At 40.8% G+C, this 14408-nt stretch overlaps 1 protein-coding gene across 1 annotated transcript; it reads left to right on the top strand.

Annotated features, from left to right (window-relative positions):
- The first annotated feature begins 325 nt into the window (after positions 1-325).
- LOC124271175 lies at positions 326-13310 on the top strand. The gene is given in 8 exon segments (XM_046706266.1): positions 326-411; positions 1725-1937; positions 5199-6013; positions 6260-7452; positions 7454-7830; positions 9670-9793; positions 10710-10902; positions 10905-13310. Coding segments are annotated over 7 exon segments (3411 nt in total). The 5' UTR covers positions 326-411; positions 1725-1908; the 3' UTR covers positions 11585-13310.
- Positions 13311-14408: the final 1098 nt, after the last annotated feature.

The following is a 14408-nucleotide window of genomic DNA, read 5'->3' as shown; positions in this document are numbered from 1 at the left end:
TATTCTTTTCGTCAAAAGCTGAGGTTATAACTTATAAATTTAAGTTTTTTCATGCTAAAATGGTTCGTTAGTCCATCTGTATTTGTAGAACATAAGATAATATAGAATCTTGTTGTATTGTGTGGGGGGGAGAGGGCCCTGGCTTGGCAACACCCCCCCCCACACACACACACACACACCACCCCTCTTCTGTCCTGAAAGTTTATTAGATGATTATTGAAAATCTCGTGAAAACGGGAGAAAATGAACTGTGCAGCCCAAGCTTTATCCGCCCTTGACTATGGCCTGCCTATATAACATTGATTGGGGATTTTTAGTGGACAATGGTAGAAGAGTTGTCGAACTTCCTTCCGTGAAGAGGGCGCTGTAACGCATGGCTTCACGTTGAACTAACCATGAAGATTAATTTGGGTAAGAACAAAATACATTAATGCTTTATTCCAGCAACTACAGTGCTCTATAAACATATGTATAGATTGTTATTATGTTGTAGGTTAAGAATAATCCTTGCAACCGACATACGTTTGCTTTCATTCTTCGAAATGTATCGGAGTATCCGTTATTTGAAAGGCGTTCATCAGAATACTCACTCATTGTAAAGCACAATGTTGCTGAAAAGGAATGTCTCGGAATCTAGCCTGATGGCTGGTTTAGCACTTTACACACCCAACACATATTTCTAACGGATCCCATGTTTAGTCGAAGCTCAGTTATTCTGTGTCATTTGTTCAGCCGAATGGCTAAGGTCAAGAAACAAAGGAAGTCCCAAAAGAGAAGTAGAGCAGGAAACAAGATTAGGCTTGGCGGAGAATGTTTTTGTGTTTTTATTGCTTTCCTGTGGAATTGCAGTTATGGACTTCAGAATAAATAAAAAGTTATTAGTTCACAAATAGCGTAGGGAATTTGGAAATGAATGTTCACGCGCTGTCTAACACAGGCAGGCAAAAGTGAATGCAGAGTGATAGAAATGCATAAGAACTGATGTTAGGGGAATTGGATAGCCAAGACCAATGTACTTGTAGTGGTAGTAACATTAAACATGATAAAGTCAGACAAAACATTCACAATGAGTATCTGCCTAATTATGCTTATGTTATATATGTGTGTTTTGAGTTACATTAGTGGTTGATGAAATGACCGAAGGGTAAGTATAGCTTGATAAGTGTGTGATTTTGAAAAGCTAGGACACTAAAGCATACCTCAATATCATGCATAAAACTTAATGATAATATAGCCTTAGGACATCTCAGGATGAATTTTGAGGGAAACAGGAGAAAAAAGGAATCATATTTGAAACTGAAGAAAGATAATAAGTTGGTAATCATGGCAACGGAATCGAAATTCTCATCTCTAGCTCTGTGCAATAGAGCTAAATCTTTTTTTGTGATTAACCAGTAACAGCAATAATCACACTGGGTAGATCCTAGAAGACCCTGCTCAGCTCACAGCTAGTGACTGGATAGAGATACTGACAGTGCTTGCACTGGCTTCAGTGCTTGCCTCGGAAAATAGCCTGTAGCATATGATAAACGTGATAAATGATGCACAATGACTGGGTTCTGCTACATGACTGAAAAGCTCCTATCACAGACTGTCATACTATCTCATAGTAACAGTTTACAATATTTTAGCTCTTATCCATGATGGATTGGAAGCAATAACTATGTATCATAGAGCAAAATCAGAATGTGCTTTTAATTTGTCATTTTCTTTTTGATCAACAGGATCCGATTGAAGCAAGACGACACTGAGTAAAACTGCCTTTTGTGTTCAAGATCAGAGTGCCACGTACAGTCTGATCTTTAACTCAGCAGTCGTCTCTTAGCAACGAAATCAGTTGACAATTTCAAGAGAGGTAACTGCACTTACTGAAAGATATATTAGCCCCAACTCTCAGTGCTGTCCGTGATGGCAGGAGATCTGGGGTCCTTTCTTCAGTGAGTTCAGACTTGGGCTCAGTATTTATGTTGCTTATCTTGATGCTGATGGCTATTGTAAGATGCTGAAGATATGGGATGCCTGTTAAAACAGACTAAGTTTCAAATACATTGCACATGCTTTTCTGTGTTTTGAAATAATGTTTTGGCTTGGGGAAGACTTGATGTGAGTAGTCATGCAACTTGTTGGTTACCATGGTTACAAGTGATGAGTTCTGATTGATGAAGATTAGTTCTTACAATGATTACATACCATATACATGTAGTTCATACCATACAAGGCTTTTAGAAGGAGTCAAGATGTGGGTTTTTTGGTATGCAAGTTAAGACTTTAAGCGGTACTTGATTTTCTGTTTGGTGATCACGACACACTAAAGGACAGAATATCTCATGTCAGAGTCATTGTCAAGTATATCTTGGCAACATCTAGATAAGTTTAAGTCACCATCCCCCCAATTGATAGATGTAGTTTTAAAAGGATAGCATTGCAATGCCAAATGATTAGCGATTTTGTGTTCTATACATACATTTCGTTTTTCTTCATTGAGGATAGTGGCATTGTTTTTCCGGTGCTTCCTGCATGTCTTGAAAACTGTCTGTGTCATTTACCCTGTTAAGATGAAAAATAGAGAGTTCATTGTCTGTAGTATTAATACAATATATTTAATTTAATGTTAGTTACGGTAGCTAGTTTTATACAAAAGGGAATATTTAGTCAGCAAATATGTAGAAATGCATTCAAAGATGTAACAATAAAACATTTACATCTGGTTGGTTTTGGAAATGGAGGGTTAAAATATGAAAGAAATATGTGCAGATCAGATAAGATATAGCAGTCTTTCCTTTCAAAAACAAAATCGTTACCAGTTTATATGACTGATCCCAACATGCTTACACCGAGTATGTTATTATCAGTGTCAGAAATGTTTGGGTAGGGTTATTTATTTTGAGTAATGCATGCTCTATCATGCCTAGGGACACAAAATAACCTTCATTTATAAGGAAACCAATCTATGAGATTCTGTTTTAACCAATGTAAAACCTCAGGCATTGCCATTATTGCATTCTTACAATAGAAATCAGCACTTCAAATGAGAGGGTCTCTTTTTCACACAAAACACTACCAATGTAAGAAAGAGCATCAACACATAAGCAGGCTGAAGCTTGGGTGTGTTGCCAGCCTACTATCAAACATGCATGTCAACGGATGGTGATGCAGGATGAAATAGGCTCCATCAACCTAAGGAACTGAATGATGGTCAGCGTAAATGATGGGCAGTGGGGTAGCCTTGTGGTTAAAGCGTTCGCCTGGGTTAAATTTCCTACATAGCTACAATGTGAGAAGCCCATTTATGGTGTCCCTGTTGTGATCTTGCTGGAATATTGCTAAAAGTGGCGTAAAACCATTCTGACTCACCCACTCCTCTTCCATGATCAAGTTGTAGTGTCATAGTACCACCCATGATGGCATGGGACATTGCTCAAGATGTCCACTCTTTCATATGTCAGAGGCTAGTGACAATTATCCCCAGTATTCTAATCTCAAATAGCTGCGGACTGAATGGATATGACCTATGGCGTATGATGGAGACTTATTCAGGAGCCAGCTATACATAGCTGGAATATGGACTGCTTGTCTTACTAGGTTAAGTTTGAATCTAAATGTTGTTCCAATATCAACAATGAAAGGGCACTGTTGCTATGATGCTGTTTATCTCTCCAGTTGTAAGAGGCAGCAGCCCTAATGGGAATACCAAGAATATGAGTGCCTAATCAATCTCTCTCTCTCTCTCTCTCTCTCTCTCTCTCTCTCTCTCTCTCTCTCACACTCTCTCTCTCTCTCACTCTCTCTCTCTCATATATATATATATATATATACACAGTCTCTCTCTCACTCAACACACACACACACATATATCTTGGTATACCTTATATATCAGGGTAACAATATAGGTCCTTAGTAACCTGTGAGGTTTCCAGGCTAAGAATACTGGTCCATACCAACATTTGTAACACGTGACCGAATGGCTCATTGTGTCAGGAGCAATAACCTGGCTGCTTGAGCATCACCATTTTCAGATTGCTGACAATATCGATCACTGGATTGTTTAGACCAGACATGATCATTTAGAGGCAGTTGGAATATTGCACTGGTGGCATCAGCAAACACACCACACCATAGTGATGCCTCGCAGTGACAACCAGTCATTGTGTTTGTGTGAAAAAGAGAACCTTCAGTTTTGCACATGTGAAAGATTTCACCCAAATGTATGTGATTACTCCTTTAGCATGACCAAAATAGTGCAACTTTTGTACTCATTTAATAATTACATTATTGGAGAGCTACTGATATTGTTGTGATCACTTGTTACAATTGTCTTGATCACAATGATTGATATCGAAATAATTTGGAATAACACAATTTATTGTTCTTGTTGTATGCATGTTAATTAGGCTTTCAACATTTTCGGAATGTTAAAGAATATTTGTGAAAGACCAATATAATTAAGATCAGATCTTTTACTCTGACATACCTTTCGATATTAAGACCTGGAGTTGTCACTATAGATCACGTTCGCTAATGAGATACACAGCACCAAGATATGTTAAGTTCTCGGCAGTATGACTATGCAACACATTAAAATCAGTGTTTCTTTTTTGTGTGTCTTGAAAAATGAAGTTGAAAAGGCAGTTCCTGATGTAAACAATGAAAAAACCCACTGTATTATATCATTATTGATATTTTGAAGACAAATGTAACATTATTTTATGAAGCTGACATCTGAATATCTTGGGGACCAACACATTCATTTGCACTGGGATTGGAAGCTCGGTCAGGATTCACCTGATTTCACTTGTGGTGGAATTGTTGTGACATGAGGAATCGAAGTGGTATCATATCAGAGTACAAAATGTGATTTTAATTACTTTCGTTTCAAACAAAACAAATGTCAGAGTATAACCTAAGTATTTAAAAATAACATTTGTTTTGACTGAAATGTTGAAAACAACATTAAAGTTGAGTCATGTAATATGTATTGAATGTAACTTCAGTGTAACAATGTTTGACTTTTTGATAAAATATCCAGTTGCAGAAATGTTACTGGTTTCTATACATTGCACCTATTATATCTCCCAGAATGAAAACAAGTCCGAGTTGAGTATGATATCTTCCCGAAGCTGATTACAAATGTTTGACCTAAATAATTGTATGAATACAAATGAACATGCCTAGAATATTTTTTTTCTCACAAATTTCAGCTATAATCCAAGTCCCAGTCCTGCGATGTATACTGGTGGACGCCGTCCGTACGAGGACCTGGGAGGGTCCGAGGATCCATACAACAAGAAGCGGAAGACCGAAATGTGGAACGAGGGAGGGTATTCTGACTCCTTGGCTCTCCCACCCCCGCCACCCTTTCCATACGGCAACCAGACCAATACCATGAGCAACATCAGCAGCATGAGCAGCATGAACAGCATGTTTGACAGCGGCATGGACAACTACGAGAATCCCTGGAAGATGCCACGACAGTATGACAACATGGGCTCCACGACAGCAGCATCCTCATCCACTGGAGCTGACTGGAACAGTGGTGGTGGGGCTTGGGGAGGGACTGGCTCGTCAGGGTATGGGGGGGACACTGGTTATGGAGGGGGATCCAGTTACAAGGGGGGCTCAAGTTTTGGACGGTCGTCCAATTGGGGTGGAGCAGGTAGAGGGGGAAGGACGAAACAGTTTTCATTCGGTAACCAGTCAGAAGATACAGACTTTACTGATGACTTTGCTGTGTTGAAGGCGGCGGAGATCCAGTACAAGAAACAGGGAACTGTAGACTTTGATAAGATCAGGAAGGCTCTCCAACTGGTGAATCAGCAGTCTGATGGAGGGAGAGTCAAGAGAGGGGGACGAGGAGGAAGAGGGGGGAACTGGAATGATGGGGGGCAGAATTGGAATGACAATCAGAGCTGGAATGATGGGCAGAGCTTCGGTGGCTTTGGAGGCGGAGGTCGAGGAGGTCGTGGTAGAGGCTTTGCCAAGATGACACCTTATGACAAAGCTGCTGGATTTGGTGGTTAGTAAAGGATTCACCATCTCCTAAATAGACATGTTTCATTGATATGGACACTGTCCACTCAGGGAATCCCTCTTGTCAATACATGTACTATTTAGAATTGAATTTAGATTTTAATTCAAATTTACTTCGATGTTTAAAGTGTATTTTTATGAAAATTAACATTATTAAACACCTGTTGAATGTTGACTTAAGGTCAGTACACACCACACCTCTCAGTCGTGCACTATTTTACAACTGTTGCAGGTCAAAACAAGTTCAACAGAGGGATGCGCGGGAATCAAAGGGGTGGCCAAATTGGTCGAGGAGGTCCCAGAGGGCGGGGAAACAGGGGAGGCTTTGGTCAGGTAGCCCCTGTTCACAGTCTGGCTAAAGTGTCTACCATAGATAGCTCCAACATGTCCATGGCAGAGAAGATGCGCCGATTTGCATTGTTCATCCAGAATGACAGCCAGAGAGTCAATGACATCCAGACTATTGAGAATGGTCTGACAGGCAGCAAGCTCGGTCTGAAGTCTGACTATCAAGTAGAGGAGCTCCTGAAAGTCTGCAACAAGATGATGTTCACTGGGAGGCTGTTCATCGGATCGGTTTTCCTGGCGAGAAGTGTTGGTGCAAATAAGAAGGAAGTAAAGCATGAATGTTTCCGAAAGGCTGTGGATGTCCTGAAATCCAAGAGTGTTGCTGCCATCATGAAGATGGATGATGTTGGGACTGAGAAAATGAGAGCCGAACTGCTGGCATCACTGAAGGATGAAGGGAGCTCGAACCCAGTCATGGATGCCCAGAAGAAGGTAGCAAGTCTGGAAGAGGGCAGAGAACCTGCTGCCGGTTTGGTTGGACTTGAGGTCAACTTTGATCAATTGATCCAGTACTTGAACAGTGGGAAGGCCAACTGCAACAATGTCATCAGTGAGCTGACTCAGTCCTTCTCGGCATCCTTCTGTAACCTGAATCACAAATATGTGGAAGAAAATACCCGACTGCCCAATGGGAAGCTATGGTTCAAGGGGAAGCTGACGATTAATGACACATTGATAGCTTCAGCCACAAGTCACAAGAAAAAGGAAGCAAAGCTGAAGACATTTGAAAAGGCCATGGTGTTCCTGAAGACAAAACCCATCTCTGTCATCATGCAGGGTATCTCCCTAGATGAAGCTGAAGACATGCCCACATCTGATCCTTTAGCTGCAGCTGCACAAGGTCAAGACTTCAAAGAGGACAATGCCAGTCTGCCCAGTGAGCGGACTCTTGAGAAACTGAAGACACTCTTGATGTCGGTGCCAGAATTCCCAGGTATTGAATCAGTCGTCAACCTCCTGGACGTCACTGTTCACCAGCTCCAGCTTGTGCCAACTTGTGTCTACAGGAAAGGAGGGGCCAAGGATGTCAAAAGCTCAATCCAGTGTGACCTCTACCTGGACAATATCCTGCTGGCTATCGGGGGAGGGTGAGAAACGCAAAGATGCACAGTGCGATGCTTACGTCAAAGCTTTGGATGTCCTGTCCACAAGCACGGCTGAAATAATCTACAATGACTTCCAGAGACTGACCCCCGAAGACACCAAGGGTCCAGGTGTCCTGGAGGTGTGGGTCAAAGGGCAGAGCAGGACTGGGGAGTCCAACCTACAGAGGCTGAAGCGGATGAAGCTGGACCCGATGGAGCATGGCAAGGACAAGAATGATATCGTCCTCATCGAGCATCACGAGTGGGCGTTCGACCGGAAGAGACAAGCATTCTGCATCCTCAACATGAGTGCTACCCAGAATGCCATGCTGCTGGAATGGAAGATCAGCCCAGTTGGAACATTTTTCAAGTAGGTTGAGTTAAAAGATAAAAGGATTATTGGAGATAATTATTGGAGCAATATCTGTCATTTTTTTATGAAAAAGTGTCAAATTATTGTATAACCTGAGTTAGATAAAGGATAATGAATAAATACTTACCTGATCATAAACGTCGTCTGAAATAACTAATCTTCAACAATCTTCAACTCTGACATTGTTTCTAATGAGACACCATTCCAATCTTATGTCACAGTAACATTTAAATGACGTCATTCATGTTGTCAGACTGAGGTAAAATGTACACTGGTTAATGTGAAGCTATAGTTACCGTAGTGCACATATAATTGTTCTAAATTCTATAAACTCCATCTATGTGATGATGGATAATAAATTATGTCGGACGTCCCAGCTTTGGGACACTTCGGAAGCTGATGGTTTTGTTCTCTAGGCCCTTCTTACATAAAGTGATCAAATTCTTAAAGTACTGTTAAACCAACTGTTTTTGTGCATTTATGTCTACAATTTATATAGTTAATATGTGAAAATGTGAAATATCTGTTAAACAGTGTTCGGCCTAACTATAGTCTCGGTGGTAGGGAGATAGGAAACGTAGAAAAGGGACTTTACTGATGAGAGATTATCGCAGAACTGAGCAATGCAGTTTTTTTCTAAGTCGAAAGCGACTGATTTGGAACAGACCATGGCTTTATGCAAATTAGTGTGCGATGATATTGTATTACAAATGAAACTTTTTAAATGCCCATTTTGAAATTAAAATTAGCTTACTATAAACGATAGCTGTCGTAAAAAATATAAATAACTTTAAGACTGAAACTATTGAGGATGCAGCTACCGTGGAGTCTCACTATCACTATAAAGAAACAGGTAGGAGGGGTCGTCTCAAAAGCTAAACCAGGACAGGCATCGCAGACGGTAGTTGGGACAGGCTAGGAGGCTGGGAGGTCAGCTAAGATAAGATAATCCTTTAGGGGAATTAAACTGGGGAAGGAAACGGCATGTCATAACAATTTACAAATAATATCCAGTCCTGTCGATCTTCGGTTGGTTGATGGGTATCATACTCTCTTACATATCTCAACATAAACTTTATGAAAGAAAGACACGTAAGATGTTAATCAATAGATGAGACGTATACAACGCACATGAAAAAGCATAATATATCTCTGAGATGACCCCTTGTGCCTGTATGCAGCACATGCATTTCATGCCAGGTGAGTCGACGGTCCGCCGTCATACCTGGCTGAGCGACCTAATTGCCATCTATAGTCTGATCTATTGTTTTGCTGATTTTACGAGTAAACATGCTTTTCTGGATATCCTATTACGCATCCCACTGAACGCCCAGTTAGGCCGATGTGGGATATTTCGACATATGCTATTTGCAATTGTGTAAATTTTAGGGATACAGAGTACCAGCCTAAAAACAGTTTGTTTCTATTTCCGACAGTACTTTAGTACAATGAGTGTAAAGTGTGGGTTATATCCATCAGTGAATAACGTAGCATTTACGGTCATTTCAACTATATGCCAGGCAATGAGATATATTATTTTCAAAGTTCTATTCCTTCTTTAAATGGAAACATTTTGACATTTGTGGCATTCAGAATGTTCGACTCTTTGCCTCTTTTTTGGTCCTGTTATCCGGAGACCCCCTTCTACAAACAACCCAAATCCATGTTAAAAGTGGGGAGATCTTCTTGTTCTTCAGGGCCTTGTGTCGCTACGGTTACCGACCTTGGCGCCAGACTTGGTACTGAATGTCAGCTTCTTTGAAAGCCAAGATAATTCCTTGAGAAGTGTTGCAAGTGTCAATTCTGCTCGTTCATCCATGTGACTCCTACTTCCAGGTGTGAGATGTACATCCAGCAGGAACCGGTGGGAGAGGCATGTGCCCCCGCCAAGAACGCTGCTCGCAACCTGTCTGCCGGAGATGCCTTGTTCAACCTGTATCAGACACAGACAACGATCAAGGTGAGGAGTCAAACCCAGCCATACGGTGTGGAAGGATATATGTCTCATGTCGAATAGGGACGCCACACATCTCCTTGTAAATAGTCACATGTTAATAAATTATACCAGAACTATTAGAAAACATGCAAAATATACTACCATTGTGCAATAAACTTAAGTTACATGCATACGTACATACATTAAAGATTTTTTTAACAGAGATGTTAAAAGAGTCACTGCATGGTTACCACGTGTCCTTTTTACTTCGTAAGTCCTGTGTTCATCTAACCATCAACCATTATTTACTGGTCACATACCAGCATCACACATACAGGGACACTTCTCTTTTGATCAATGCATAAAGAAGTCCTACTTGTTGATTATTTGTTAATGAGATGAACTGGACCACCACACACAGATGTAAATTAGAAGTCACATGAAACACAGCATTTCAAGCTGGTTATACACTGAATCCTAGGGGGCAGAGGGGTAGCCTGGTGGTTAAAGCGTTCGCTTGTCACACCGAAGATCCGGGTTCGATTCCCTACATGGGTAAAAGTTTGAAGCTCATTTCTGGTGTCCCCCTGTCGCGATATGGCTGGAATATTGCTAAAAGTGGCATAAAACCAAACTCACTCACTCACTCACTAAATCCAAGGGGAGCAATACTCAAAGAAGACTTATCAACACCTGATGTGAATGATAATATTGAGTGAAGTATTGTGACGCCAAGCATGGTATTGTTGTTGTGAGTTTAAACAACAGTCCTTGCCACCAAGTACAATTTTAACCCAAGAGTCCTAATCGTGACCCCTAATGAAAAAGCACTGGTTCTGATTTTTCCTCTGAAACCCCGTAGAGGACTTTTGTTCTTGAGGAAGGGTGCAGTTTCATTATTGGTGAGGATTCTTAAACTGGATTTGTTTTCCCATTTCAGGTTGTATCGCGAGATGAGTCCAATTTCTGGTTTACCTATGAGACAATCCAGGAGAAAGCTGACAAGCTGAAGGCTGAGAGTGGCGACACTGGCAACGATGACATGGTTCCAGTGACCCCAGATTCCATTACAGAGGAGAAGCCAAAGATGGAAGAGAAGGAGGGCACAGCCAATGGGGAGGGGCAACGTCCGAGCCTCTGATGGCTAACAAGTGGATCAAACTGGTCATGGAACAGATGGTGGAGAAATTTGCCAAGGAGGAAAACCTGGAGGAGCTCCTATTTGGACCGGGATTTCCTCCTGGGGAGAAGAAACTACTGAACTTGATCGCTCGCAGCTATGACCTCCGCTTCTCCACTAAGCAGAACAAGGATCATGCATACTCCGTCATCTTCAGGAAGTTTATGCCAGACAAGATGGCAGAGCTGCTGAAGAAGAATGGTGGCCACAGTGGCAAGTACTCCATCATCCCGAAGGAACTTCTTCCCAAACATGCTGACATCAAGGATCAGTTGATGCCACCTCCTAAACAAGAAGGCCAGAAAGGGAAAGGGTCTGTCACTCAGTCGTTTGAAACATCAGGAGAATATGAAACTGCACATTCTACCTTCTTCGACACTTCAACTTCTGGTTCTAAAACCAAAGTGAAATCTCCATTTTCAAATGTAGGTCGTGGGAATGCGTCCTTCCAGACAAGTACACCCAGGGGTGGGAATAAGGGGAAGCGTGGGCGTGGCCGAGGAAAGGGGAACAAGTTTGTGTCTGGGAACCTGCAAGGGAACGGAGGGGATTGGGAAGCTGGGGCTGGAGTGAAAGACGAAGACATGCCTCAGTGTGACGATAATGCAGGTGAGCAGATGGAATACACAGCTTGATTGTGACGAAAGACTGGGGATTGTATGGACAAAATGGCTACACAGATAGCCAATGATGACTTGTGTAGACCTGCAGCAAGTCTAGTGTGGCAGGTTTTCCAATGTGGAATTGACACTGAATTGTTTGTTTGGAAGGATTTGGAGACTTTGAAAACAGCTTCTCATTTTGAAATGGAGTTCTTTTTAAATTGTGTTGTATTGTCATTTCACCCAGTACCATCAGGTAACTTCATTGTATGCCTTAGAAAACATTGTTCACATTATATCCTGCTGATCAGCCAGGTGGTATAAAGTTTTATACAAGTAATACAAGGGTAGGCGACATGTTTAAACTTCAAGTTTATCTGTGTGCCAATATGTAAACCATTTTGAAGATTTGTGACTCACTCATATTGTTCTTGTTAATAAGTGCTTTGTCTTTGGAATGATACTGTTCAGTATTATTGGATTTATCAAGTATTTCCCAGAGACAAGCAGTGGCCTGAACTTTAAATAGATTTTTTTAAATAATGTGTTTTCTGGGTATATTTCTTTGGTTCTGTTTTGTATCGGTAACTGCAGCAAACTTATTGTATCCAGCAATTCAAAACGTTGTACAATTTCAGACTTCATTCTGTATTTCATTGTGTTTGGCATGCATTTACCTTGTGGGTTGAATGTCAGGTGAAAGACGAAGCTACCCGTTAAACATCATTCATATCGAAGTAGCATTTTGAAAGGGAGAGCTTTATTACCTGTCCTAAGAGTGCTAAATTGAATTTGGGATAACATGTGGCTTGAGATTATATTTATGGTTTCTAATTTTAGCTGATGTGGCTTAGTATATGACTTCTACAGTTTGATTTGTGACTTTTTTTGTAGAGGTTAGCTGTCAGTTTCTGTCAATACAAGCAGGAGGGGTCTATCAGTTGTGAAATGTTGGGAGTGTCACCTAACAAATACCAAGCTGTAGCAGAATGTTTTGTGTGGAATATTTGGCGTTAATTTTCCTTTACAATCAAGCTTGAACGGTTTTAATTTGGCTTATATTTTAAATATCATGCATGTCGTGATAATTCATAAGTTAGATCATGCAGGAAAATCATCAGTTTTCGTGATTAAATTTCATCTGTATAATATTGCAGTGCTAACTCCGAGACAGTGTTTTAGAACCCTATGTACATTACACTTTCATTTCTACCATGATGTCTAACTATTGTTTCATTTCGTAAGGAAAGCAGCATTAAACCCAACTCACTCACTCATTCAGACGTATTGTAATCAATATCCCAGTGGTCTATTCAAGCTAGGCCAGATTTTTGTCTTAAAAACCTGGTTTACAAATCGACTGATTCCCAAAAATTTGAATGTCAAAAAATGAGTTCCTTATTCTAACAGCCAGTCTTAAAAATCTCACCCACTTTATTATGTAAAATATTTTTTCCAACCTGATTACAATTTTTAGAATTCAGAACAAATATATCGGAATTTTGTTTTAATCTTTTCTGCCTGAAGTCTGGACGTATCGTCATGCTGTGCCTCCTATTATGTATATTCTAGTATGTGTACATTCTACAATGACCTTTGCTGCAGTGTAACGAATCAATCAAATTGGTTCTGTAATTCATCATTCAGTCTGGCAGGAGTCACAAGTATGCATTCACTGTTAGGAAACCTTATCCCTGATGTAACAGCTGTCAATCATTATTTCATTGTATCACAAATAGGAATAAAATTCTTGTGGATATTTTTGATCTTATCGCTTTCCTCCCACTTTTAGCTGAAGTTTTCAGCTACAGCCAGGATGCTGTTACAAGTAGGGTTAAACCCAACTCACTCACTCACTCACTCAGGGCGAGAGTCCCTGGTTTGACCAGCTCAGGTCAATATGGCATCAACCAAGGTGGTGATCTATACTGGACAGAATAAGTTAGGGATATTTGTAGTTTTATGATTGATATTTTATCAGCGAGTCAGTTGATAAATAGATCAATATTCATAATTTCAAAATTGACTTATATCCCTAATTATTTTTGTCCAGTATATAACAGGAAGGTAGAATATAGATAGTTATAATTAGAAGTGGTGTTTTCTGAACCTTTACATTGCAGCAGTGACATGGAATTGGATATCAGGCCGCGTATTTGTTGACATTATTAACACAAAGATAAAACTAAAGAAGAAGAGAGGAAGGGTGGGACCTCAGAGCATAAACAATTAAATGAAACAGAAACATCACAATAGTAAGGGACCCTTCATAATTTATGGCTAGGGTGGGGTGGGGTGGTGGTGGTGTGATAATGATTTTTATGGAGAAGCATGTACAATGTGAATGACCCCTCCTAAGATGTATGTACAAAGTAAGTGACCCCCTGCATGTCATGTACAAAGTCAATGCCCCCCCTCCCCCTTCCCATATTTTTAAAGCGTAATTGTAAAATATTTTTATGTACAAATTGCTGACCCCCTACCTCCCCAGAACAAAATGGGTGACCCCCCATTAAAATCATCATCAACCAACCCCACCCACCCCCCAAGCCATAAATTATGAACGGTCCCTAAATGCAGTGTGTCTGTGTTTGTGTGTGTATGTGTATGTGTGTGTGCGTGTGCGTATGTTCCTGCGTGGCCTGGTTATGTAATACGCCCAACATATACAGACCACTGAGGTTGTTAGATGTGGAGATCAGCTGCAGGGCCCTCTTCCTCAAAGCGATCTTAACGCTATGTCCAACCAAGTCATAGCAAGACCATCAACACAAACTTCATACCCGGACACATCCGGTACCTGCATCATCAGCGACCGCGTCGACGGTGAACAGATGTCCAGCAATCCAGGAATTGG

Source organism: Haliotis rubra, unplaced genomic scaffold (genome assembly GCF_003918875.1).
Source record: "Haliotis rubra isolate DU_JTF1 unplaced genomic scaffold, ASM391887v1 Scf1580, whole genome shotgun sequence".
NCBI lineage: Eukaryota > Metazoa > Mollusca > Gastropoda > Lepetellida > Haliotidae > Haliotis > Haliotis rubra.
The sequence above is the reverse complement of the archived record's forward strand: the minus strand, read 5'-3'. Positions and strand labels throughout refer to the sequence as shown.